General features: G+C 37.6%; 1 protein-coding gene across 10 annotated transcripts; it reads right to left on the bottom strand.

Moving 5' to 3' along the window:
* Positions 1-695: 695 nt before the first annotated feature.
* On the bottom strand, positions 696-27,046 carry Ca-alpha1D (Ca[2+]-channel protein alpha[[1]] subunit D). 10 transcript variants are annotated; one of them, XM_088048283.1, is made up of 31 exons: positions 24,142-24,393; positions 11,053-11,341; positions 10,668-10,773; positions 10,477-10,616; positions 10,319-10,425; positions 10,114-10,266; positions 9,853-10,064; positions 9,699-9,802; positions 9,243-9,649; positions 9,111-9,184; positions 8,905-9,056; positions 8,646-8,856; positions 8,474-8,594; positions 8,194-8,407; positions 8,058-8,143; positions 7,578-7,707; positions 7,159-7,291; positions 6,938-7,101; positions 6,797-6,884; positions 6,569-6,676; positions 5,952-6,059; positions 5,261-5,313; positions 4,584-5,202; positions 4,445-4,528; positions 4,198-4,392; positions 4,041-4,146; positions 3,832-3,986; positions 3,116-3,781; positions 2,667-2,992; positions 1,604-1,941; positions 696-1,018 (listed from the first exon to the last, which is right to left on the bottom strand). In XM_088048283.1, the coding sequence occupies exons 1-31, from the start codon at positions 24,164-24,166 to the stop codon at positions 696-698; spliced, it is 5,997 nt and encodes a 1,998-aa protein (XP_087904409.1). In that variant the 5' UTR covers positions 24,167-24,393. The 10 variants fall into 10 exon arrangements, with proteins under 10 accessions (XP_087904409.1, XP_087904403.1, XP_087904401.1 ...); XM_088048277.1 differs by lacking the exons at positions 6,569-6,676; positions 7,578-7,707 and adding an exon at positions 7,827-7,947 and having other exon boundaries at positions 24,142-24,394; XM_088048275.1 differs by lacking the exon at positions 6,569-6,676 and having other exon boundaries at positions 24,142-24,394.

Here is a 27,046-nt window from a genome sequence, read left to right as displayed (position 1 = left end):
TTTTTTTCAAAATTTCGAATTTAGCTTACTTCTATACGTATTATAACAAGTCGTAGTAATTTATACATTTGGTTGGTATCGCTAATGTATCGGCAAGAATTTGACTAGAGTTAATTCGGTTGATCCCAGTGTTGGAGCAGTCATAAAGAAGAAGTCTCATTTCATTTCTAGCTTTTTAAATTACCGCCTGATAAAATGTTTGTACATAATTGTAAACAGATAAGAGCCGTTGGGAACGTTTATCTAAGTCTGATGTTGGGTAACAAGTACTTGAAGCTTTTAAGTTATCGATGTTTGGTGAGAAGATTTTTAAATCTGTAAGTTTGTACAATTATTTCATTTTATCATGCAGAGCTGCCGATAGATTACCGAGTTTGTGCGCATTATCTGGATTGCCATAGAAATCGGGTGCGTTAGTATAATCACTGAAATAAATGAGAAGTAGGATTTACTTTATTTATAATAGTTTGACACATTTGATATTACAAAATTGTAATGACAGTTCTTAATTTGTTCTCTCACCCCGTACATGGGCTTTGGTAACTGGAGAAACAATCCTTCAAGTAAAATCCAGGTTAAAAAACTACACGTTATTATTATATTTAGTCTTCTTTGGACCAGAAGAAATGAATTAGGCACTTGGTAGTGTGGCGGGAGGGTTAGGAGACCTTGAGGCTGCATTGAGGTGGGAGCTGCTATAACTGTGGATGCAGAGCGTCGATTGTGGGCGCCTGCGCGTGTATGCGACGCTCCTGCTGCAAGAGTTGGTGGGCTGCTAGGTCCATCTCCTCCTGAGTCATGTCTAGCGCCTCTTGCATCTCTTTTGACGTATACCGCACAAAATCGGGGTCGCAGTACTTTCCGAGACCTTGTTCTACTAATATTCTACCGACGAGGCTCTCCGCCGAACCGACTACTTCGAAAGATGTCGGACGACGATCTGCAGGACTTCCGGGCAAAGAATGCGACAGTCTTTCAGACCCCGCATGGCCGTTTGGCTCTCCCGCTGGGGCTGAAACTGAGCATACGTCATTCGAAGAACTCTGCAAAGACTAACAACAAGCTAAAAAGCTACAGCTACGCTAAGGCTACCACTACACCTGGCGGCGCCCACGACGCACCCCCAACAGAAGACATACACACATTAAAAGTTATCCAATCGAAGGACTTCTATTGATTACATAACTGCATTTCCTTTAATGTTTTGTCATTAGTTTTGTCACATTTGCTTCGTGACCTTCACAATTAATTATTAATTAGGCATTGGTCTAACATTTAATTGTTGCGGTGCTTTGAACGCGTAGAGACAGTCGAAATGAAATGAAGTCATAGCGTTAATACCCACTAATTCTTTAACTTGAAACTCACGTAGGAAATATTACTGACTCAGATAGAAACCTTTCTGTTGAAAATTTTTAAATGAATCAACTCCGATAAGAATTCGTCGATTGAGTGTAAATACTGATGATTGATAATGTAACTGGTATTTTAGTTTTTGGGTATTTTTGTGTATGTTGGGGGTGGCGGCGTGGTGACTTGCCTGGCCTAAGCGCATGCAGATGGATCGACACATGCAGGTCGCTAGCTGTGAGCTGGGGCTAACCTCTGCCATGGAAGGAAGCCCTGTGATTTAGGAGGGAACAACGCGCATGCCGGCCGTCCCCTTCCGAATCCGAGGTCAAGGGTTGGAGCGTGCCGGGAGCGCCGAGGACGCTACACTCGTAGGGCAACGGCTCCGGCAAGAAGCCTGCAACTGCCATAGCTTGTGCTTGTGCGAGTTTCAGGCCGCTTGCTATGCGACTAAAGCTCGGTGCGTGTTGCACAGGCGATGGCGTGGCAGTCATGCAACCGCCCCCAAGATTTCCCAGGCCGCCCAGGCCCAGTCGAACGCGTCGCGGCGGAGGAGTTGGAGGCATCAGCTCAGTGTGGTCACCCTGCAGACTAGCACAAACACAACATCACCACATGACCGGTTAGCAAATACGAAACCAAACCCAAAACGAAAACCAACGGTTAAATGAAATCAAACCAGCACACGCTCACACCCGCTTTCGCTTACCCTTGTAGTTAGGGTGGAGGAAGCCAGATTTACTGAAAATCAAAATATTGTTGTAGTGTTGGGATTACTGGCTCCTTCTTAACTCTGACACTCCGCCCACATTCAACACTTCTAACACGAAGGAGGTTCCAGTTTACAGGCTTTTCCAAAATCCTACCCGAAACTTTAACTAAAGAGACAATAATCCATTCACCAACTGCCCGAAACTAATGATAAAGTAGACAATTTAGTAAATTTCGGCCAGCTATAACAAACCTGTAAAGAGATGGAATGCAGAAGTCTACGTAAACAAGTTCCAATTCTTCAGTTCGAGAAGGTTGGATTCTAGCCTGTTTTACAAAGCACTACGTAATTACAGCAGTAATACCAGAAGCTCATCAAAGGTGGAGGTGTGATATTTACAAAAAAAAAGTGAAAAGAATTTTAGAATGCAATGAAATTTGGTGCTACTAAATTTAGAACAAGGTACATAGTGCAACTCTTTATAATAAATACTGGTAACTGCTTCAACAATAGGATTACGCAGAACAGTGAACCTCCCACGTGCCGAAAAGATGGGGTATAAATAAATAAAGGTTATCTGGAAGAAGAAGAAACAAAGACTTACTCGATAACTTGGAAGTTATTTTTGTCGGTGTCCCCATTATGGAGATTGCTGAGTGACCGCAATGGGATCTCCTCGTCTTTGAGGCCTTCTTGATTGTGTAAAGACGTAGCGCTAGCTCTATTTTGCACAACATTCTTCGTCATCGCTGTAATATGATTCATCCCTTCTGTAACCGTTCTATGAATGGAGTTGTAAGGAAGAAAATCCACGCTGGAAGCCGGAGTTATTTTAACCTGTGTCGAATTGGCTTTCAAAGATTTAGCTCTATTAAAACTATGTCCTCGTCGCATCGAAGACCATACGCTACCGAAGAGGGAATGATTTCTCTGCAAAAAATAAAAATTTCAACTGTACGAACATCGAAATATGATTAGAAATTCTTGAATGGAGTGCAGTCCTGATAAGAAAAGAACGACTTCTAAGTTACGTGACTACTTTGAAAAACTTACCCGATGCATCGGTTCAGGATTGTCGTCAACAAGTTCATCTAAATTGCCTGAAATTGCGCGTTTCAATTCCGGTCCAGCTTCGTGAAGAGTACGTAAACCAGCTTGTAACGTGACAGTGTTGTGCGTTTCCGAGTCGCCGTCTTTCAGTTCTTGTTCTTTTCTCTTTTTGAACCTTCTGAAGTAGTCCTGAATAAGGAACGTGGCATAGAACTTTCCCACGGTAACTTCATCATCCACTCCCGGCGGGGGAACGACTTGATCAAGTAACTTCGGATTAGTTCGTTTCCAAATCTTTTTTATAACAGATCTTAATTCCGCGTTGGCGTCATCGATGTTTCCTTCTGTTTTTATCCGAAGAGAAGTTCGTACAACCGCAAAAAGTGTTGCGTTGAAAAGAACTGTTCCGTCGCTATTCAAGGGCATGTTCATTGAAACTAAACGTTTGCAGGCAACACGATGAGGACACAGTTTTCCGAAGCCCAAGGGAGGTGAGATTTTTCGAAGTAGAGTTACCACGTCCAAGTGTTTGATTCGCCCTTTTGCGTCAGGATCGTATTCGCTCCATAACCTGATAAATTCGTCTAGATGATGTGGTCCTAAAATTGACCAGTCTCGTGTTAAATAGTCAAAGTTATCCATAATAACGGCTACAAACAAATTGATAATCTGCAAACAAAAACTCTTTAGGTTTATGTCATTGTTACGTTATCACGTACCAAAAAAGAACATAAAACGTAAAACGATATAAAATATGGATAGGCTATGTCTGAACCGCAAAACTTGCTATCTCCTGGTTTTAGCTCGACTCTTGAATCACATTTCGCGTTGTCAGTGTCTGCACAAGCCAACATGATTTCTTGCCAGCCTTCGCCTGAAAATAGCACAGATAAGAAGCACACTCAAAAATTCAAAATGAGGAACTTACCTGTTGCCGACCGAAACAACACCAAAACTGCTTGAAAAAACGAACCAAAATTGTTGTTTCGGTTTATATCATTGTCAGAATGGACGTTTTCAATTTTACCAAACATCTGAAAAGTGTTTATAAATTTGCAGGTTTACATTTGTCCATTTTACAATACCTGCATTCCTATTACTGCGTAAATAAAAAATAGCATGACAATAAGCAGAGCTACGTAAGGTAGGGCTTGGAAAGACTTAAGAAACGTCCAAAGTAAGGTTCTAATACCTTCACCTTTGTTTAGAAGTTTTATAAGTCTCATGACACGAAAAAGTCTGAAGAAATTGCTGGAAATTTGTAGTTTTGATCCACCAGGCTACAAGTGGCGGAGTCAAAAAAAAGGGTACTTTTATATTGTTAGTACTTACATTGACGTCTTGATAAACAATGTCGATAAAACTTCCTAGGACTATAATAAAATCAAAAACGTTCCAAGCGTCCCCAAAATAATTCTATAAAATAAAATAGAAGTCACAACTTGTGTTTTATAGTGTTAGTTGTTTGTACCTTAATTCTAAAAGCTGCTAGCTTGAATACAAATTCCATGGCAAATATGGCTGTGAATATCATGTTGAGGGTATCTAGAACGGCTTCGTATGTCTTATCTTGGCCGTGAAATCTCATAGCCAAAGTTATCGTGTTGGTTAAGATTAAGATAAATATAGCATATTCAAAAGGTCTAGAAGTTACGAACCACCATACTTTGTACTGGATGCGATGTTTGGGAATGTATCTTCGAACAGGCTTAGCCTTTAAAGCAAATTCTATGCAATTGCGTTGGTTCTTATCTAATTCGCAGTTTTTGTATTCTTGTTCTCCTTCGTTTTGGAATGTAACGATAACGAAACCAACAAAAATATTAACCATGAAAAAGGCAATAATGATAATGTATACTATATAATATGCAGCGACGATGGGGCGAAAATTATGAATTCGTCCTTGATTCTCTTTGTTCGAATCTATAGAGACGTATAGTAAAGCCGGCCATCCTTCAAAGGTGGAGACGGTGAATAAGCTCAACATGGCTTTGGCGACGTTGTCGAAATGAAAATTGTTGGGTTCCCAATTCCTTTCTTTCATAACTGGTTTATTGAGGTCACCCTCTAAATAAATTAAGTAGGTCCCGCTGTAAAGATTAGATGATGTCTATGGAAGGTGTACGAAAACTTTATCTGAAGACTTACTTGCATTCAGCTGCCGTCAGTTTGGAACGATCAGTACATGAAGAAAATTTTCCCTAGATTTATTTAAAAACTGATTTAGGACGATATTTTCAAGATGGAGGAACATGCAAGAAAGACGTGCACGACCAAATGCAAAGTGGTTAGTTACAGTGTTATTAAATGTAATATTTTTACATGACAAAATTCGTGCAGAAAGACGTGCACTAAATCATATTAATGTTGCCTACGTGTTGCGATCACTTGTAGTCATAACTAGTAAACATATTATAAATATAACATTATATGTACGCATCTACACGTCCTGTTATATTAGAACATAACGTCGACATAAACATGTTAACATCCGCCTGCAAAATACAATCTACAAGCCGCAGTCTGCAGACATCGACAGAGTGGGTGATTCGGCGTCGCGCAATATTTAAATAAAGCCAACGAAAGCTTACCAGCACCACCGGAACATCGCATTATCGTAAAACGCATCGCATTATACATCGCATCTACAGTGCCGACAGAGAGGCAGGCTAAACAGACAGACAACAGACAAAATGGTGTGGAGGTGCGCGTGTTCAAATGCGAGATCGCCTTCGAGAGCCTCTTGAGCCCCCAGAGGGAATCCCAGCATCCTGCTACCCAGCTACGACCAGAACATGCAGATCTACCGTCAGGTGCAGCTAGAAGCATGGAGAATTACCTTAAATAGCTGCACTCCTATCACAGCGAACATGAACTGCAGGAGGTAGGTAACCAGCATGATATTGCCGATCGTCTTAATGGCTACTATCACGCATTTGACTACATACTAGCCATAGGAAGATTCGGCATGAAAGGATGAAACAAACGAAATAGTCAGTAAGTATAGAATAGTAAAAGAGCGAGGCGTCGGTCGGGCATCGCGCAGCCAGCCGGGACGTCAAATGCACCCAGGGTGACGTGAGGCGCTTTCGTGTGAATCTAGGATACGCCGCCATAGGGGGGACCGGGCTGCTCGGCAGCGGCGGCGGTGCCCTTCCCTAGATATGACTACAAGTGTACTGGAGGCGAACTGTAGAAGAAGACACGGCAAGGCCGATGCTCATTGCGGCTCTTTGCAGTGTTGGCGCTCTGGGTATGGTATACGGCGGACGACGCACAGCACACATCACGCACAGACAGCTTGAGCGGGACATGCGGGTTAATAGGCCTCAAGCCAGGGCGGCTCGGCCCGCGGGTCCCACCACATACAGGGTTAATACTGTGAGAGAGGGCGTTGTTGTAGGGGTACCCATAGGTGCATTTGCTCATGAACAACAACGGACTGCTGGTGCCTACCTTGAATAATTGGACTCCAATTACCGCGAACATGAACTGAAGGAGGCAGGTAACCAGAACTATGTTGCCGATGGTCTTAACCGCAACTATCACACACTGGACTACATGCTAAGAACAGACATACGTCAGAGCTGACAGCTGACAGTATCGCGGGCCTGCCTCCACCACTTCCTCGTGAACTCTAACGTTTAGTGAATGACAGTACCCGGTAGCGACCATCTCACCTACCTTCAATCCCTTGGCCCTATTGATAGCTCTCAAAGGCCGAAGTACGCGCAACACACGCAAAATCTTCACAACTGACATCGCTCCTTGACTGCAACAATTACTCCAACCCTCAAAAACACTCTTTTCTTCACATCCACTTACCTGTATATTGACACTATTGAAACGCACACGACTACTAAGTCTAGCACGTTGAAGGCCGACCGCAAGAAGGCACCGTCGTGCAAGATGCATCCATAGGAAATTGTTTTCAACAGTAATTCCCCCGAAAATATTGCCGTAAAAACGTAATCGAATATCTTGAGAATCTGAAACATCATTTTCATCGTTATTTCAATCATTTTTTCCTTTATTCCTTTCCTTACATTGCTCAATTCAGAGCCCGGTGTTGGTATTGGATCCTCCAGGGCCAGCAGCGCCGACGAGACCATGATACACACCAGAATGACGTTACCGAAGACGCTATGGTTGCACAGCCAGTGACAAAAAACCCGAAACCTTTAATCAGAAAAACACTGAGTCAGGACACATTTGAATGGACACGTAGAAAAAAAACACAAAACATCAGATCTCCGCCTGGACACGTGTGAGCTGAAAAATTCTACTCCCTAACGCACAAAGATTCTATTCTAGAAACACTCTAACTAGTGGTAAATTGCGGGTCGGGCTTTACAGGGTCGCACTACTGAACAAACCAGTGCGGGGCCACACTACAGTGCCAGATGGAGGGTGCAAGCGACACACTTCAACAAGACCTACGGCACCATTGTCTACCACATTTCACCTGTTTGTAGGAGAAAAAATGAAGAAAGATGAGGCTGGAGGAATAGGCAATTTCTGCGAATTCGGTTTTATTTCGGACAAGCGACGAGGACGTGCGCCGACTCTGCTGTCAGTTTCAGCCTCGTCCCCATCTGCAAGTGCACATACCGCTCATATTACTATCAGAAATAAACTAACATAGCTGCCAGAAGTTTACGGGGCAACAACTTTCTCCCGCTTCTGCAACTATGTCCCGTTTTAAGGGGCCTACCTGTTTTTACTAGAAAATATAAAGAAGGCACTGCCTTTTGGGATCGGACGAATTTTCTTAACGATGGTTACTTCAGATAACCGCCGTGGTCGGGCCGAATCTTTAACTTCTACTTGATCGTCTGAAAATTATTACCACTGTTTTGTCCTAACTACGTACTTCAAACTTCCCTTCCAAAACAAATCCTAGCAATCAAGATAATCACAAAGTACCTGAAAAAATTCAACCTACCCTGACTGTTTTGCTCCTCTTCGTACTCCTCCTCGTTGTCTATCGTCATCTTCACCTGCGATTCCACTTCTTCGTCGTGTTCAGATCTATATAACCCCGATCATGACTTTTGTTTTATTTAATAATAAAACTTTACCTTTCTCCGTAGTACTGTCCTTCTTCTTCAGTTTCCTCCTCTTCGACGCTGTGTTCTTCCTCCTCCTCTTCCACATTTTCCTCTTCGTCGTGAGGCGTAGGGCTTTTTGATTTGTTCTGCGCTTCTTCCTCCTCTTCTTTCTCGATTGCAGTCAGCGACTCCGCATCTGCCAGATTGTCCACGGCGATAGCCAAGAAGACATTAAGCAGTATATCTACTTTTGTCAAGAAAAACAAACCTCAAACAATTAAAAATCGAACTAAACACCATGAAAGGATACAGTTACCACATATAAATAGGATTATAAAGTATATGCAAGCTAAGACACCGAAACCCTTGACTCCTCCATACGCTTCAATGCCGTTGTACATCACTACGTTCCAATCTTCGCCTGTCAATATCTGGAAGCAAGAAATCAAATTCTCTGATTTGACAAATTCAGAATTTCGTACTTGAAATACGGTGAGTAGGCTTTGCCAAAAGCTATCAAAATTGGACCTCGGTTTATCCTGAGTTTCACTAAAATTAAATCTTCCACCAAAAACTTGCATGCCGAGTAAAGCAAAAATAACGATGAACAAGAACAACAAAAGTAAAAGAGACGCGATTGATTGTATTGAGTTTAACAACGAGGCGACTAGATTTGACAGTGATCGCCAGTACCTATAAAAATAGTTTTAGTGGCGTGGATAACAATAAAAATTGACTTACTTGGTCACTTTGAACACTCTAAGTAGTCTAACACAACGTAACACAGATATACCTAAAGGAGGCATAACGTTTGTATTTGTTAAAATCATCTCTGTTATACTCCCAATAACAACAAAACAATCGAATCGATTAAATAACGATACAAAATAACCCTAAAATGGATTTAGTTAGTGCTTATATTAGTTAAAGAAGAAATTGGGGCTTACTTGGAAACCTAAACTGTACAACTTTAACAACATCTCCATTGTGAAAAGAGCAATGAAAACCATGTTTGTATATTCTACAAGAAATGATTGAAATATAACCTTGATGTAAGTAAGGCAATCGAATTTTTTTACCTTGAAAATGATCTAACCATATTGGCTGCTTGTGATGTTCCGTCGCCAGAACACCAGTATTTAAAAATACTAATACAATAATGAGCCAATAAAATGTTTGAGATTTAACAGCTTTCCTGCAGGATCTCCGCATCCTTCGATTGATCCTTTCGAAGTCCTTTTTCCTTTTCTTGAACCACGATTCTTGTTGGACTTCTTCTTCTCCTAACTGGTCCGTGGATTCCATTTCGTTAGCTGGATTATTTCTAGCATCTTGGTTTGATTGGTCCTCGCCTTCCGGTTCAATGTCTTCAGCTTGAGTAATCCAGTCTAAATAACCTTTCAAGTCTTCTTCAATTTGTTGTTTTTCTCTCAACTTGTGAAAGTCACCTCGGGCTTTAGCTTTTTCTCTTTCTTTGGAAAACTCACTAAAACCAAGAGGTGAACAAAGTACGATTGATTACCGGTATAAATTACCCGCTCAAGACACCGAGAATTAAATTCATTACAAAAAATGCACCTAATATAACCATGGATACAAAGTATGACCACTGCCACGTTCTGCCCATTGCATCTTGAATCTAAAATTGTTTTTAATAAATTAAGGATAAAATAGATTTGAGTCACAAACATTATAAAGCACTTCGGTCCAGCCTTCAAGTGTTATGCATTGGAACACAGTCAACATCGACAATCCAAAATTGTCGAAATTGGTAATTCCAGAGTTGGGTCCATCCCAATTGTTATTGAAACCCGGTACAAATTCACTACAGATCATATCATCTTCTTCCGTACAATTAAATCCACTAGCACCGCAAGGATGAGGATCATCCATCAATGCACCTGGAATTTTAAAATAAACAAGTTTGCTGTTAAAGTATGTTTGGAGTACCTTTTTTCGCATTAAAACAAGTATTATGCATTTTTCCTGAGAATAATTCTAAACCAATAATCGCGTAAATTATTATAACAAACAATACTAACAGAGCAATATGTAATAAAGGCACCATGGCACGAAGAATCGAGTTCAATACAACTTGTAGACCTGAAAGCAAAGTAATGTTTTGAAGGTTTTTAGTAAGAGAAAAGAAACTTACTGGGAACACCAGAAACGAGCCTTAAAGGTCGTAGAACTCTAAAGGCTCTGAGAGCTTTAACGTCAAAACTATCCCCTATAAGTGTTGATAATGCTGTACTTATCGCACTAAAATTAAAAGGATTACATCTCGAATTAAATAGGGGTGTAATTTTTTACCCTATTACTACAATTGTAAAATCTAGTAAGTTCCATCCATTCCGAAGGTAAGCACCTTGATGCATCAAAAAACCGTAAGCTATTATTTTCATTATACATTCAACCGTGAAAATTACTAAAAATATATATTCAATCTTTTCCTGCAAGCAGAGTTTAAAGTAAATTTGATATTAACAAATAGGTGTATTTACCAAAATCCCATTTGTTACGTTTGAGTCGCCATTGGGGAAAGGTGTGTAAACAGCTAAGGCAACACAGTTCGCGAAAATTGTAAGTAAAATTAACCATTCAAAAGGTCTGTATTTAGTTAAGGAAAACGCGCTCACAACCAAGTGGTGGAAAACCTCTCCTAGTGCAAAATAAAGTCTTCATAGCTGTGCTCTCTGTCATTAGGCAAACGCGCGGAAATATCTGTTTGACTGGTTAATCCTCGACAAAGTGCCTTTTCGGGCCACGTCTGGGACAATTAGGCACGTTATGATGCATGGGAGTTGTGTGTTCTGAGCTGAGTAATCCGCGGAAGAAGATAAGAGTAAAACTGTGTTCTGAAATATTAAGTATGTTTTGAAAGGATACTTCCACTCGACAACGTCAATGCAGAGTTTCCTGATGGGGTTCTTGAGGTAAAGACAGAAGAGGGCGCGTTGCGGTCTATCCGGGGGCGGCTTGCCGCCGCGGCGCACAGGCCGCTTGGGGGCAGTCGTCGTGCGGGCCCCCGTTTGTCCCGGGCTCGTCACGCCCGCCCCCACAGTGCTCATCGCGGTCGCTGTCGCACTAATCGGCCCTTGCCATGCGCAACCTGTGTATGGCGGCTGCACGGACCACAGACGGTTGTTGACGGACTCTCGAAGTTCATACTGCAGTCCTGCAAAAAAAAAACAAATTCTTATTGTTTCAAACACCACCCTCCAGGTGTTTTTGACAACGACTGCAATAAAATGTGATGTGAAAAATTGACGTTTTCCACTTTTCTACAGTTTAAACGTCATGCTTTTATTGCATTACCCATCAAAGTCACTTGTTTCTACTATATCAGTTTTTACGACCCACGCTCGCATGACATTCACAGCATGGATGACTTTCTTCACCAAATATTTTTAGTCTTTCGTGACATCTCTTACAATGGATTTTTCATCTTCGGTGTCCCGGTTATCGAAAGAGACAAAAGATTGATCCTATGTAGGGAAAATGGTTGGGAAATTGCCTAAATTACTCTACGTCAACTCACAGCCGTATGAAATTTACGTCAACTTGAAGAAATCCATTTTTAGGTTTCACCCATATATTTCAAGTTAAATTATAGTAATGCAAATCAGTGTTGAGCCATAGCAACACCAATGAAATTGGTGCTCCTTAGCAACTGCATCAAGGCAAAATGAAATCAGACTTTTAAAAATCCTAATTCTATCATCTATGCACTTTTAATAGTGTTATCCAACATTTTCAAAAGTTCAGTTGTACCAAAAGTTACCTTTCAGCCTTTAGCCTATTTATAATTTATTACTCAATCTTTTATTTAAAAATAGACTTCAACAAGACCGTATCGTCATGAAAACTAAAGCTTTTTTAATGATGACAACTTTGCAATGGACGACAGATGCTATTTCATTTATACACCAAATATTAGTTAACTATCAACTTTAGCTACTCGAAACCCACTCTTTTCTTCAATTACCTGATGTCATCGTCAATTTTATTTGATAATTTATAATGTAAGCTAATGTGAGCATTTGTAAACATCACGCCTACCTGATCGTAGATACATCTCCATCTTTTTTCGTCTACATTTTAAAATTTATTTCTTTTAATTGACCTACGTTTATTGCGTTCAATCTAGAACATCTTCTTTGTTAACTTATTGACCTGGTAGTCTACAAGCACGCAGCTGTGATTTATTTGATTTGCCGCCACCAGGTGGAACGCGGCCTAAATCCCCTAAAGTTGATTGTTTTAATTTAGCACAGTAAACCCTTTCTGACAGTGCAAACTTGTAAGAAGTGAAGTTCTTCCATTTATTATCAATTTTAAAAAAGTTGAGTTTTGCTCAAACTAAGATTGTTCAAGAACGCTCTCTAAACTTATAAACTATTTACATTAATCAAATTTTCTTGGGAGTTAAAAATGAACTGGATTACGCTTTTAAAATAAAGCTCCCTTGTGATAATGCAGGTGCAGTTCTTTCACTAGTGCTCATAAATTAGTTTAGTTATTTACAGAATTTTACAGATGGCTATTTTACGTTGGATCCGTGTTGATTCCAGAGCCGTGATATATGAAAAAACGAGCACATTACTCGCGCATGTTGACTTTCAATTAAAGTGACTTGTTACATTTTATGAAACGAAAGACTTTATCGTTTACTTTATGTTTTTGGTTTCAGAATCAATTTTCCATCTATTCTGACGATATCGATCAGCGGCATAGTTATTACATTGTATTTTATACACCTCTCAGTTCGGGGTGTTATCTGGAAAATGAAATTTTTATTACGTATAAAGTGTAACGTCCTCGGTAAAAATTCCGAGAAACTGTATCTAATCTTCACTTTTAATTTAACTTTGCACCGAACGCTGAATTATTGACTTAATGAGAATACTCTCGACAAACCAATTTTAAATAAAAACATAATTCATCTTACTTTGAGAGCTAAAACCTCTTAAAATTACAGTTTCAATTTCTGGGGAGAAAATTTTATTGCGTATTAAATTTAATGTAAGTCGAATTTGTCACATGACTGAAATAGCTTATGGAAAGCGATTCTAATTTCCCCACAATTTCGCGTGCAAGAGCTTTTCACACACATCGGGGTATTTAAAGGGTATAGACGTCATTTATCAAACGTATCTGATTTGATATCTGAAGATAAAAACGCTTGACATTCGAAACGTTTATGCACAACATAAGATTGTAGATATTGTTTATAGTTCAGAGGCAATAAAATCTTACAATACGTCGTGTTATTGTCTAAAATAACTATTCCAGACTTATTCAATTTCGTCAAATAAAATTCCCCAAAGAAACGTAAAAAGGTGGCAAATAAAACGTTCAAATCTTTTGTAGATAAGTCGAATAAGCAACGATTTGTTCACCTGAACGTGTTTATTTAAATGCTTACGATAGATATTATCATGTATGTTTATTTAAATTCACGCCCAATTGCAATGTTGCAAACTTCGATTATATCTATGCAAAACCCGGAAAGTAAACATTACATTTTTGTGACCGATATCGAATTTGAATTATCAAAGCAGACATTTGTTGACTTAAGAATGTCGAAATAGAGTTGTGACAGTAATTGGAAAGCCCGACAATGGAGGCTCTTAGAACAGCGATTTCTGAGCACGTTGTATATTCAAGGAAGTTTGTGGATTTTAAGCCTTTATGCATCATATTTGGGATCACAGACGCATTCTTGTCGTGTTCTGAACTGTTAGTTAATCTGAACTAAACTTTAGTTACGTCATACTTCAAGTAATTGATAATTTTATTATAGATTTTTCAATCTAGGATACTCTCGATGAGCTTATCTTCAAATAATATTTTCCATAAAGCTCAATTTTCATGCAGGTAGAATTCAATTTTCTTAAGACAGACTGTCGTCACGTAATGAAATTGCTGAGCATTATGGCTGCGTTTAATGCTTCATGTTGTATAATATATCGTTATTTTAATTAAACAGTGTCCTAGAAGTTCTACGTTCCGCGCGAATTCTTACATAAAAGTATAAAGAAAGGACGTTAACCTTGTCTTTTGCATGATGCGTGCAATAAATCCAAACTTTAAAATTGCACTCTCATCAAATTCTGTTAAATTGAATTACGTAAAGCGAAGAGTCCAAAACAAACTTTAATTGGTTAGACACTTATTCGTGGCTTCGTAATTTTCAGAGTCGCGAAACTGAATACATCATTTGAAGCTTGTTATACAACATAATAATGAAGGGAAATTTTTTCCATAGTCAAACTTGCTTTATGGGCCAACTTAGAAATTAGGCCCAAGTTAACCAATCTCATTAAGGTTGTCATAAGTTTTCCAACATCCTTGTCGGTAGAACTGATCCTTCAGGAAAAATTGTTCCTGCTTTGCTGAAAATGATATCCTGATTGTTCCCATAATTCTTTTCAGGATAAAGTTGCTGCGTCATCAATTCTGAACATTAGTTGGGTAATGTATTATGTATAATTTAGTAAGTTTTCAGGAAAGCTCTTTGTTGCGCTGGAGCTGACAGCTGGTGCACTGACACGCCCCACGCAGACGCATAGATAAATAACTGTCAACACCTATGTGTAATTAAGTTCATCAAAGTGCAGTTCGAGTGACGAGAAAAATGTAAATTAATTGCGAGGAAAGTCTGCCAAGGGGAGATAAAATATCTTTGGTGTTTCCAGAAGTGTGAAATTGAAATTTCTACTAGATAAGATAGGATTCGTCAATCTGATAATAAATTCCCGGGTGTACGATTTTTACAGCTTGTTAAAAGGGGAGTGGGGATCTCGTTATCTCTGTACTGAAGGAATAAACTCAATTATCAATTTCTATATTGGCCGACTCATTTGAATATAGGTCATTACGCTCACGGGGGCAATTCTCATCAAATCAAGTTAAAACTGTAAAATTCTCTTATTGCATTATAATTAAGAAAATGTTAGTAGTCTTCTACATTTGATTGTGCCTTTCACCTATCTACAATCAAACTTTTCCGCCAACTAATACATCGTGGTGGAAATTGATATCGGCGCATTTTTACCAAAGACAATACCAAGCGGGGGAGAGGACCTATTCATAAGAAAAACAAAAGAAAATTGAAGTGGCACTAAGATACAAAAAATAAAATAACGTTTGGCCGAGCCAAATCCGGAGATTTAGCTCTCTGAAATAAACTCGAAGAAAAACAATTTGTGCTCTGTGGAATACAAACAATTAGATCTCTTTTATGACTTTCATTTGATTTCTTTAAGTTATTTCTTGTAATTTAATTATATCTTTGGAAAATATTTAAATTAGGCTGGTGCTTAATACCAGTGCTATTATAGTGATGATAGCACAAGTCCGACGATTAAAGAAACGGAATAGAAAGTTTTTCACGCTCTCCTTCATTTTAATTAAAGCGCTCCTTCCAGCTTTTCAGTTCTGATTTCTTCCGCAATTACGTCCTTTCGGAAGAGTCTTTCTGGAGTTAAGTTTATGGATGTGGCGGTGTTAATTTACATATGGTGATGAGTGTGAAGTGAGTGAAATGGGTTGATGCAAAGCAATTATCGTCGTATCGGGAGGAACAATAACTCCCATGACAGCTAATTAGGACTAATCCCGTTTAAAATAACTCCAATCAATGAGTCTAATAAAATGATTAATTCGAATGAGACATCTCACTGCCTACCTCATCCTTCGAAATCCAGTAAAATCCGTAAAGAATAAAATCACAAGAACATTTTCACGGATAAAACCATTTTTAAGTGAGACATTTCGCTCGAGCAGTATTCGGAACACCGAACGGGTACTTTCTCTAATTTGAACAGGACACAGACTGCTCTTGTTTATTCGGCGTCAACAACGGCGCCGCATCTCGACGCTCAACGTCTATGTATTGTGTAATAGAACGGGCATGCGCCATTGCGCTTTAAAACGAATTTTTCGTTTAATCTCACATTATCCCCGAATTTTTTGTTTGATTAAATTTTTCATTTTGATTGAATTTTATGAACCCTCTTCCCTCTGAAACCCCCAAATTTCCATAAATCGTCATAGCGCCCGGCGAAGGAGATTAATCGCGTCCACCTCGTAATATTTCCAGAAAGTCAACTTGATCGGGTGGAAAAATGAAGCGGGAAGCCTTAAAAAGCGCGAAAATCCTAATTCGTAACCGATTAAGAAAACCGTGTGGGTCTTACTAACACCTCTTTGTTAATTACTTGCATAAAAAGAATCCGTTCTGGAAAATTTTTACGATAACTTTTATGGATTTGTTTGTTATAAAAGGGCCGTTAATTGTCGAAGGCAAAATGATCCAGCAACAGTGCAACTATTCCTCGTAAATTTTATGTACAATAAAATCGTTTAATAATGTAAATCTTGTAAAGTCGTCGAACAGTATTACCACATAAATAAAAATGTCTGACCGAGTTATCCTCGTTCCTCCTCGGAAGGACGATCGATAATGGAAATTAGAGTTGATCACCCTGTCACATTCCGTTAAGTTCCACTCAAAAAACTAGATACTATTTTCGGACTTTTATCACTTCATTCTACACCCAAACAAATAATAAAGCTAATGCACCCGAAAATGCGTTCTAACAACCCTTTCGTACCTCAAATAACACACCCTTTGAAACTTATCTCTGTTAGTTTGCTCTGGGCAGGTTTATCATTAAAATCGTAGTTCGCATTAGTTGGAATGCGCCAATTGTGATGAGATGTTGACGTAGATGATCTGAAGAAGACACGCATGAACGATAATGGAGAACAAAACTTGGCAAGGGAACTACAGAGAGATCAGTATCTAGAAATTTTCGCCTTTACCGATTGATTTACCGCTGTGAAGTCTGCGGCAAATGCTTTGTCTCTGTATCACCGAGTAATGAAGGGGTATAATAGAATGAAGAACGCTCATATACAGGCTGTCTACATTGCCAACTCAATAAAAACCCACCCAAAATACAAAGTCAGCAAAAGGGATGATGACTGATAACGGACCCGCGATCCTCCACTTTCTCCCTCTCGTGTTAGGGACAATTGGAGCTTCTGCGACTGATTCATCCCTCAATTGGAGTTAATCAATATTTTATTATCATTAAACTGTTTTCTGCAATGTTGTATGGATAACAAAATCCAACCTATTTTTAGTTTTTGACTTCCTCCCGGATTGGTATTCAAAAGACCCCGCAATAAATATAACAGGGACCTGATTGTAAAATATGCAATCAAATATCTGGATTCGACAGTTTTATTGTTATAAATTAAATAAAAGAATCTGAAAAACGTCATTTATCTCAAATTTATACGATTTGGCAGTAACCCAAGCGTGGTCTTTTGTGCCAATGATCAAAAAATGACACTACATTATTCAACTAAAACGAAGATATTTATTCATTTAAAATAATGAGCTTATGTTAGCCTTTTTACATCTGACCAGCCACATTTACTAAATTTCTAACATTCATAAAGTTTGAGTTATTTTGTTTGTCTTGTCAAAATAATTTGTCTGTACTCTACCTGTCAAACTGTGTTTTCATTTCCTGTTTTATTAATTATGCTAATTCATTCTGTGTTTACAAAACTTTATACACGAGTGTGGTACAGTTTGTAAATATTTTTGTTGTTTTAAAATTTGTTTTTATCATTGATTGTCCATAAAACAGACAATGTTGATTTTTCCGTAAAAAAAAACCCGGAGCGGATTTATTTGACTTTTGTAGCAGCGATGTTTAGTCTTTATATCAACTTCCTGCCCGTTCTAATTCTTAAAGGCAAAGTATATAATGGCTTGGAAATCGATTTTCCCTGTTTTAAAAATGTAAATTTGGAAGCAAGCAACGAATAATACACACAGTGATAGCGCGTTGCTGATGTCTAAAAAGGAGCAACTTCTTTCTTTGTAACTTCCTCCACGTGTTAATTATTTTCCGTCCAATTAGCGATTCATAACTCACTGAAATATTCCAACGTATGATCAAAATCCTCTGTGGAATATATGAGCAGCTTTAAAGTTATTTGAAATATGAAAAGCTGCGAGTTAATGAAACGGAATAAATGGCTTAAAAATATTCCTCTCGTTAGATGAACTGGGTGAATTTTTATAAACTTGATTTTTCATCAACAATAATCATCATCATCAGCGTCCCATCAAATTTGTTAATACAGTTTTTAGTTTTTATACTAAAAATTTACACAACAAGAAGATGCAGTTGAGCTTTCCGTATAAATCTGGAAAGTAAGTTGCATTGACAGCGACTTTCTAAAAGGTGTATTTCCATAACGTCATAATGTGATATACGTACATTGTTCGAATATATCGCATAAGAGGAAACTCGCTTTAAAATTTACGAAGCGTATCTTTTGAATGGGCAAATAATTTGATAAAGACATCACACAAAAACAAAAGATCACATTTGTGCTGACGCAATGGATATAAAATGCTCTTTCGAAAATCATTCAACAGAGAACAATCGGTATATTTTTAATCCCGCGTTTCATGTACAATACTTGTCATAATTAAATTACCCCCCGATATTTTATTTACACGAACATGTTTTGATAGCATCTACAGTCATCAAATTCATTCCGTTTGTTAACAGGTCGATATAATTATTTGTTTTCAGTAATTCACTCTCAACTTTATCCTCTGTGTCAGGTTGTGTGCAAATATCAGAGTTCCTCTCTATAAGCCGATACTTCATTTGCATTGAACCGTGAAGTTAAAGGAGCTTTAATTGTGTATGAAACACCACTTGACTTTTTACCAGCTTTGTAATAACACAACTTAAACAGAAATTAATGTTAATACGACGTAATTAATGTTAATCCTTTTCGCAACTCAGAAATTTATGCTAATAAATTTATCCGTATTATCTTACATTTTACAAGATAATTATAGAAAGTTTAAAATGTTCCGATTCAAAGTTGCTTACTCGAAAAACTAAACTAGATTACCGCTTTGGTACTACGTGTGAATAACTCGACAAAGAGAATATATCCTATAAAAAACAATGTACGTGCTGGGGGTTTGTTTCTATAGTAACGTTCCATATATTTTTAAATTATCTACGCGTATTTGCAGCTTGCCTATGGCGGTTTTATCACAGATCCACGGCTTTTCGTAACTCCAACCTATTGTAATAAAACAAGCGCATGAAATTTATATCGTGGATGTTCGAAAATTGAATGTTTAAACTAACAAACTACGCAGTACACTAATTCATGCATTAACTGTGTGATAGAGATCAATTTTTAATCTGTTGGTTAATTCAGTTTAGGTGTAATATAGCGTTTAATTGAAGGTAGTTGTATTTGATTACACACAAAAGCTGAACTAGTTGGTTCTCTCTCATCAAACATGACATTAAAGCAAATTGTTCAAATATAACATATGTTTGGTTAATTTCAAATGTTCTGCTAACACTAAAACGTCAAATTCATAACACAAGACTGCGTTTCAACAATAAGTTATTTCCGATGTTCACAACTTCAAATGTAATGAATTCGACTGATTTGTTCCTTTTTGTACTTTGTTAATTTTTATCTGCTATACAGGGCGAACCGCCCAATAATCAATAATGGCCAAATTTCGCGTTCCGAAATGTCATTATTTGTGGGAAAAAAATGATTAACGTTTTCTGCAGAAACCACTGAATTGATAGAGGTTCCAATATCAATGTCAATATCAATCCAGACCATCGAAAAGTTGGAAATAAAAACGCTAATAACAAGTGACAAATTCCCGTCAGTTTAGCAATTATCGTGTCAATACATTGTCAAAATTTTGATTTTTTATTCCTTGCCAGTGGTTTCTTCAAAAATGTTGTGATGAACTTACACTTATCAAAAGTGTTTTGTTTACGGGTGAAACTGTATTTACACGTATTGACATTGTGGACTGTCGTCCGATTTTTCGTAATAACTTAAAGCAACTTTTTCAGTTTATTTCATTTCTAATTATTAAAATTTTTGATTGGTCCACAAAGCGAGTTGGAAAAAGACAACTTTACGAACCAATTGAGATAAAGATTAGCCCTTTTGGGAACCCTATTTATTTAAAACAAATTAATTTTTTGCAATACCTGATTTTTTAAATGTGTTGTGTATTTAAAATCAGTAATTGAGTGAAAGTTAATCAAATCCGATAAGTGCGAGCGTAAACGTTTTTTGTTTGCCCCATTCGAATTTCGCTTTTTTTTTGCAGATTCGTTATCTACAGCGGTGTCTGATATTGTGGTTAAAATTTTCGCACTTTATTCAGGTTTACCCTGTGTAGCACTACTGACACGAATAAAAATTATGCATCACAAAAACATTTGTTCAAATGTGTTTAAAACGAGTTGAAAAGAATAGTATTCGTACTAAAACGTCAGCGTTTGTGAATAAAATTTAACGGTATTCGTTTCATGTTGGATAGAACTAATAAAGTCGAATACTGTAAAAGTGCCACTGGTTACAGGAGTCGATCAAATAAATTAGTTAATTAAAATCGCCAAACTGAAAAAGTTTGAACGTGTCGAACGCTGGTTTGTTTGAATGGGGTCAAAATCGATAATTTTTAAAATACTTCATTACAAATAGCATGAAAATATCCCGGTATAAAATTTCCGATTCATTTCAGAGTGAAACTGGCAATCAATAACATGCTTTCCGTTCTTTTTTTATTTTACTTCCATTAAATTTTGAACAAAATGAATTTAAAATGGGTTTTTCGGAAAAAGTGTATTTATTTGCTCCGCCCTGAGAACAAAGACAATTCGTAATATGCTTTAGGAGCTCGCAACCACATATTGGCAGTGTTCATAGAAGATGGAACGGTGCGAGAAAAAACCAGCAATTAATTAACGGAACGTGATATTTCCTACCTTTGCCGAGAATGTAATTTTTGTGCTAATATTAACATAAGCAACCTGTACTAATTAATATATAGCAACAAGACTCCTGGTATTTTCTTACAGTCCAGTGAGAATAAAAGACCATTCTTTAGACAAACAACCAAGAAACGTGTTATTACGCCAGAAATGAAATCAGCTCCAATTCTTTCGTGTCAAGTGAAGTGGAAACTTGATTGAAACGTAATTGTAATGTACTTTTGCTGTTCAGAATGAAGTTGAATCTTACGGTTTATTGTCTCAGAGAAATGCTGATTGCAGCTGAAAGGTGTGCACCCCTTTCTCTTCTGCGGTACGTTAATTGGTTATAATAGAAAGTATTGATTTTCAGCGCTTTTCACTCAGAATTACGTCAAATCGGCATATAAATTTCATCTCATGTGTTCAGCGTAACCCAATCTAGTGTTTTATTCAGTTAAAATCTATCCCCACAATCAAATTGAATCTGAAGCAATTATAGTTGAGTGTTTCTCTATAAACTTGAGCTCAATTGGGCACGGAAAATGTCAACATTACCCAATTTGATTCTATTTAACGATTAATTTGAGAAGATAATGACTCGTTAGCTCACAACATCGAAAATTATAAAGACAAACAAGAACAATAGTGATTTATTAAAATTTCTGGATTCGCAGTCATGTTGAAAAAATTAAATCTCAAGATGATTCGATCAAATCGTTTTAATATACGTCAAATAAATCTCTCCAGATGCCACTTCTACCTTCATGGAAAATATTAAAGATGAATCCTAATAATCTAATAAGAGAAAATGTTCAATTCACTTTACCATATTACCAAACAACTTTTCGTAATTACGCTAAGCTAATTCTATTAGGGATGAGGTTTTAGGAAGTTTACCTAATCCTTGAGAAACGTCAAATGACGAGCTTTCTCCATAATTATCAGATTAAATATTGCGAAACTTAACGTAACTCAACTTTTTCGCGTTGTTAATACAATTTTGTTAAGAATAATGTTTGACTCTGACAGCAGTGTAGATCTCTATTAAAATAAGCGCCGTATGACAATGCAAAATAGGTCATACGAATGATGCAGCGTACATGCATGGTTTCCTTCAAAGCTAACTTGTCCTAGCCATAACGCATAAATCACAACCTGACCACTACAAATATTTTTCCGTTTAAATGCATAAACATAATTGCCTTCAGCCATCAAAACGCACATATCACGTGGAAAGGGAAAGTGTTGAATTATGTATTCCGAAAATAGTGACGTGTCGGAACATAACAATCCTCCGATTTTCGCTGGAATTTAATAACAATAACTGTTTTGATGCTAATTTGGTTTGAGCTTTTGGTTGCGTGATTTCTTTCTTGGTTATTTATTAAAAATAGGAAGCCTGATATCTGTGATAACATTATTAATTTGTATAACTAGAATTACCATGGATGGGAAGCATGATGAATGATAAAAATAATTAAATTCGATTAGATAAGTGAGCCGCAGGGATCGGCTTCTGGGCACTTCTTATTAAACTAAGATTAAACTTTATTTTCTGTATAGCGACTGTCGCTCTCAAAAACTGACTGCCTTGAAATCCTATCAAACCCCCAGATAAAGTATATTTTTATAAAATCGAACAAACATGATTGTGCCTTCTAGACTCAATCCGATCAGTAATAATACTGAAAGATTTGCACGAAGTATGTAAGTCTTTTGACGTGATACAGCGTCTGAAGATCTAAAGCTGACAGAAATATGATATTTTATGCCCTTTAAAGTAGGTACTCCTAACAAAGTTTAAAGTAAAGTAGCTCAAATATTCATCATAAACCGAACTACGAACTCCTGCCCTATTCCCCCATCCCCTATAATTTATATCGATCGCTTAGAGGAATGTAAACTGGTGCTGCTTTTTAAGTTGTAAACTCATTTATATGGTAAACTCGAGATGAAATGTACAAGCAAGGTTGTAGAGATACGTTTTTGCAAACTATGTCTAATGAGAGAAACTTAGAACAATGTTTGTTTGCAGAACTTACAAGAAGTGGTGATAAGTGATCTTTTGATGGATCGCTTCCTTTCAATCGTTTAAAGTTTGACCTTTGCTGGTTTTAGGTAAGATGGGGGTAGATTGATAAAGTGCGTCTTTGATTTGGGGTTCGCATTTTGACGTCAAAAACGACAGTTTAGCTTTAATTTAGAGTTTCGGCCAGATTTGCATAATTGTGTGTTAATAAACAACCCGAATTTAGGCAGCATTGCGTGGTCCATAAAACAATTGAACTAGGTCCTAAATCAATCTGATTTAAGTCAGAGTTTATTCGGTCGGGTGAGTATTAGAGAGATTGAAAGAATCAGGGAAAGATTGACAGGACGTAATCAAGAGATCAAGTGAACGAGGGAAGAAATATAAAAACAGATGTAGAAAATGGCTATTGACTAATGAAACTGTCATCCGTTTGTCATTTATTGTTTAATGCATGGACTTTGCGGTGAACTTGGACCAGTGGGAGAAAGTTCGAAACGGAATTTATTTGGAAGTGTAAACTGTCGAGTAATTGCGTTTGACAAATGCAAATTTTGTATAAAATGCAGATGTTGCATGCTTCGCGGATGTAAATAGAACAGGGACGGGTCATAAGTGGAGGGAGATATTAAAAATGTAGCGGGGTTAAATTTGGGAAAATGATGATGTTGGTGACTACAGGGCGTAATGCTCTGTAAATGAAATGGACAAATCCTTTGTAGTCAAAGGAAATAAGATCAGGGTATGGTTGACTAGTTCGGATGTTCAAAGGATGTATGGGAAGTAGAGGTATAGTAACCTACATGGACATATCGATCGCAGTTGGGCGTGGTTTGAATACAGCATGATTTGTCCCATATATTCAAATCAATCAAACAGGAACAAGTCCTGTGACATTACCACCGTCCATAAACACAAGAACCAACGGGGCAATTATCTTAAAAGTATTACAACCGGGGAGGCGACGGCGTTGGCGCGGTGCGACAATTTGCTGATGTCGGCAGCGTTTGGCGCTTCTTCGTCCGAAATTTGAATGACGAGTGGGTGGACATTGTACAATTGACGATAACACGCATACTAGGCTCTTACCGGGACAATACAGTGTCGGATCCATAACAAAGTGGGATTTGGTTAATTGATGATGTTTCTAAAGCACATTCGCTCTCCATATCGGTATCACTGACATTACAGCGGGCGCGTAAGTCGGAATTAGACAATATAGAATTTTTTGAACACAATGTTACCAGTTTATCACGCGAACATATCTAACGTTAGGAAGTCGTGTAAGTATTTGATTTGGAGCCTCACCCCGCATAGCATCGGCGGCTAACAAACTCTACGTCCGGTAACCGGCGTCTCGACGTCTGCTGCACAGCGCCATCGAGTGATATTCTACGTCAACTACGCCCGCCGACGCTGCTGCACTGCAGGAGCAGCGGTTTTGTTTTTCGACAACTCCATTTCAAACACTCTATTTCCAAGGCACTAACCTACCTAACACCAATTCTCACCTTTAACGACCTAATTTTAATAATGATTTTCCTGTCGCCATTGCTGTCATTAAACATTTATGGCATTTTTCACATCGTCAATACGAACCCTACAGCGTTTATGAAACATTCCGCAATGCAAACAATTATTGATATCAAATATTTGCATACGATCATTATTAAACAATTTCACCATTATGTAAATATTTCGTGTTGCATTTTCACCATAAAATCTTTCATTTGACCACATATTCGATTTCAAAATTAAATTTTCTCGGCACGTTCAAATTAAGACAACATTTTTACCCCTTTATGCATGATGATTACTTTTGATTTAGACTCTAATGATCACTTTTATTTAATCTGATTGATTTATTCTCCCTGCAGTCAAATACAAACGTGGTGATTTGTAGAGGTTGCCTGGGATGTCATAAATCAATAAGTTTAATTATTTAGCTCTTACAGAAAACGGTCCATTTTTTGCAGCTTTTCCTGCTTTGGTCACCTAAAAAGGCCATCAAATTTATGCATTTTACTCCGAAGCCCGAAAAATCAATTCTATCTCTCGTAGTCACATTTAGAAATTGTTACGAGAGAATAATTGGAACATGTGTCTGCAAACGTGAATTCGCATTGTATATAAATCCATGGATTATACGAGTTCACTAGCAGCCTTTAAATTAAAGTATCATCAAACGGAAAAGAACATCAACAAATCCGGTTCCAAGGTTCTATTAATTCAGGATAGGCCAATGGATTTATTTCTCTTTGAAATCAGATAACACCTGATTGTTACGACAGAGAGTCCGATTTCGCTATTTCAATTGGATTTGCAGATCAAAATTACGTAAAAGCCCTTTCAAATTTGAATTATTTGATATCGGCTGAGGATGCAAAATTTATCATGGTTTTACTGTAAGCAAACGAAGACGTTAGATAAATCGCGGAAGATTAGTGCTAACGATGGAGTATGTTTTGATGATTGATTATAATTAGAATCCTGAAAATAAGCATCCAACATTTGTATGAAATCTTCAGTTTGGCGTAAACTGATATTTTCGTGAGGGTATTGACATGAAATTAGCCGGAATTCGTTCATTTCAGGATTTCACTATTTTGTAATATACACGGTGATTGTAAGATAGATAGAAACGTGACCTAACTTCGAATTGACAAGCTTTAATTGTTTTCCTTTCCCAGGGATTTTATTTTTGAACCTTTAGAATCACCAACGACGTTCTCAGAATAAGTAAACATTTTTCACAGATTTGTGTTTTCCTAATTTCGAAACGCTTTTCTGAAAATACAACCGCGCGCTGACATCGGCCTCTAAATTTACAGAGTTTAGTCCGCCACTGTATTTGCGTCGGCATAGGAGAATTTTAATGACAGCGATTAAATTCTGAAGTAGAGCTTTTAAATTTCTTTTATTATTTTTGAATGGGTATCATCGCTTCCCTTTGTGTCAATGATGACTGATGAGTTACCGCGTACGCCACTGTTTGTGCGTCCGAAAATTTCGATGATTAAAACCGCGAATGCATGATTTAAATTTATTCAGAGGGAATGAATAAAACTCTTATTAAATTGAGCACTCGTGAAATTATTCCACGAATTCATCACGAAAAGTTCATCACACGGACATTAAATTAAACAGTTTCTATTTTTAAAGCAATTAAATCATCTCGCTTTTCGGTATGGCGTGAATAAGATTGTTTGCAACGGGTTTTGTCACCGGGAAAACAATGCGTGGAAACAGTTTATAAAAAAGGATTGTGCGGCTAATAATACAATAGTTGAAAGAGTCCAACAGCTGAGGAAAATAATTTAAATAAAGGGTGAAGATAAGATAATTTTAGTGACGTTTTGCAATGTGGCATTGACCCAGATGTAGCAGGAACTGGTTATCTGAGATTTTCGCGATTTTCCTGTAGCCAAATATCTTCTTATAATTTTGTCTAATTTATTGCCTTATTTGCGCAATTACTGATTTATTGAAATTTAAAAGAAGCGCGCTGGTCTAGAACAATATACAAATAGCTAGAAATAACATTTTTAGAAACATGAATAACTTACTTAAAAATAAAGTAAACCATGCTAACTTTTTAGCTTATTGCCAATAAAACAACACAAAACTAAAAAGCTTTACGTTTAATTGCCAAATAAGAGACAAAAAGTCGGATTTTTGAGCATACAACACTTAGCGGGTTTCGTTAGTTGCTAAAAATCTTCCAACCTCAACGCAGCTTATATTAAAAGTCACATCCTTCTTGCAGAACACAGAGCTTACCACGTTAGGATGAGTAACATGTTGCGGATATAGAAAAAATTCCTTTTTTAAACAATCCAGTAACACACTTATTTACTTAAAAAACGAACTAATTAAGGGCATGTGCAAACGGCGGCGGTTTTTCACCAAAAAAACAGCCAAAAAGTATGCGTGACTCTCGTTCGAATATAATGAAAGAGACGACGAGTTGACCCGCCAGTGCTAAACCAGCATA

The sequence above is a fragment of the Gnatocerus cornutus genome, chromosome 10, assembly GCF_029298725.1.
Source record: "Gnatocerus cornutus isolate USDA-ARS CGAHR chromosome 10, icGnaCorn1.1, whole genome shotgun sequence".
Classification (NCBI taxonomy): domain Eukaryota; kingdom Metazoa; phylum Arthropoda; class Insecta; order Coleoptera; family Tenebrionidae; genus Gnatocerus; species Gnatocerus cornutus.
Note: the sequence above shows the minus strand (reverse complement) of the source record. Positions and strands in the feature narration are given on the sequence as shown.

Coding starts and splice junctions, on each gene's coding strand:
- Ca-alpha1D (XM_088048283.1), bottom strand. CDS start 24,166: ATGGATCCGACACTGTATTGTCCCG. Junction 6,060..6,568: donor TTGGAGTCCAATTATTCAAG/GTAGGCACCAGC, acceptor TCCTATGGCTAG/TATGTAGTCAAATGCGTGAT. Junction 2,993..3,115: donor ATCCTGAACCGATGCATCGG/GTAAGTTTTTCA, acceptor TATTTTTTGCAG/AGAAATCATTCCCTCTTCGG.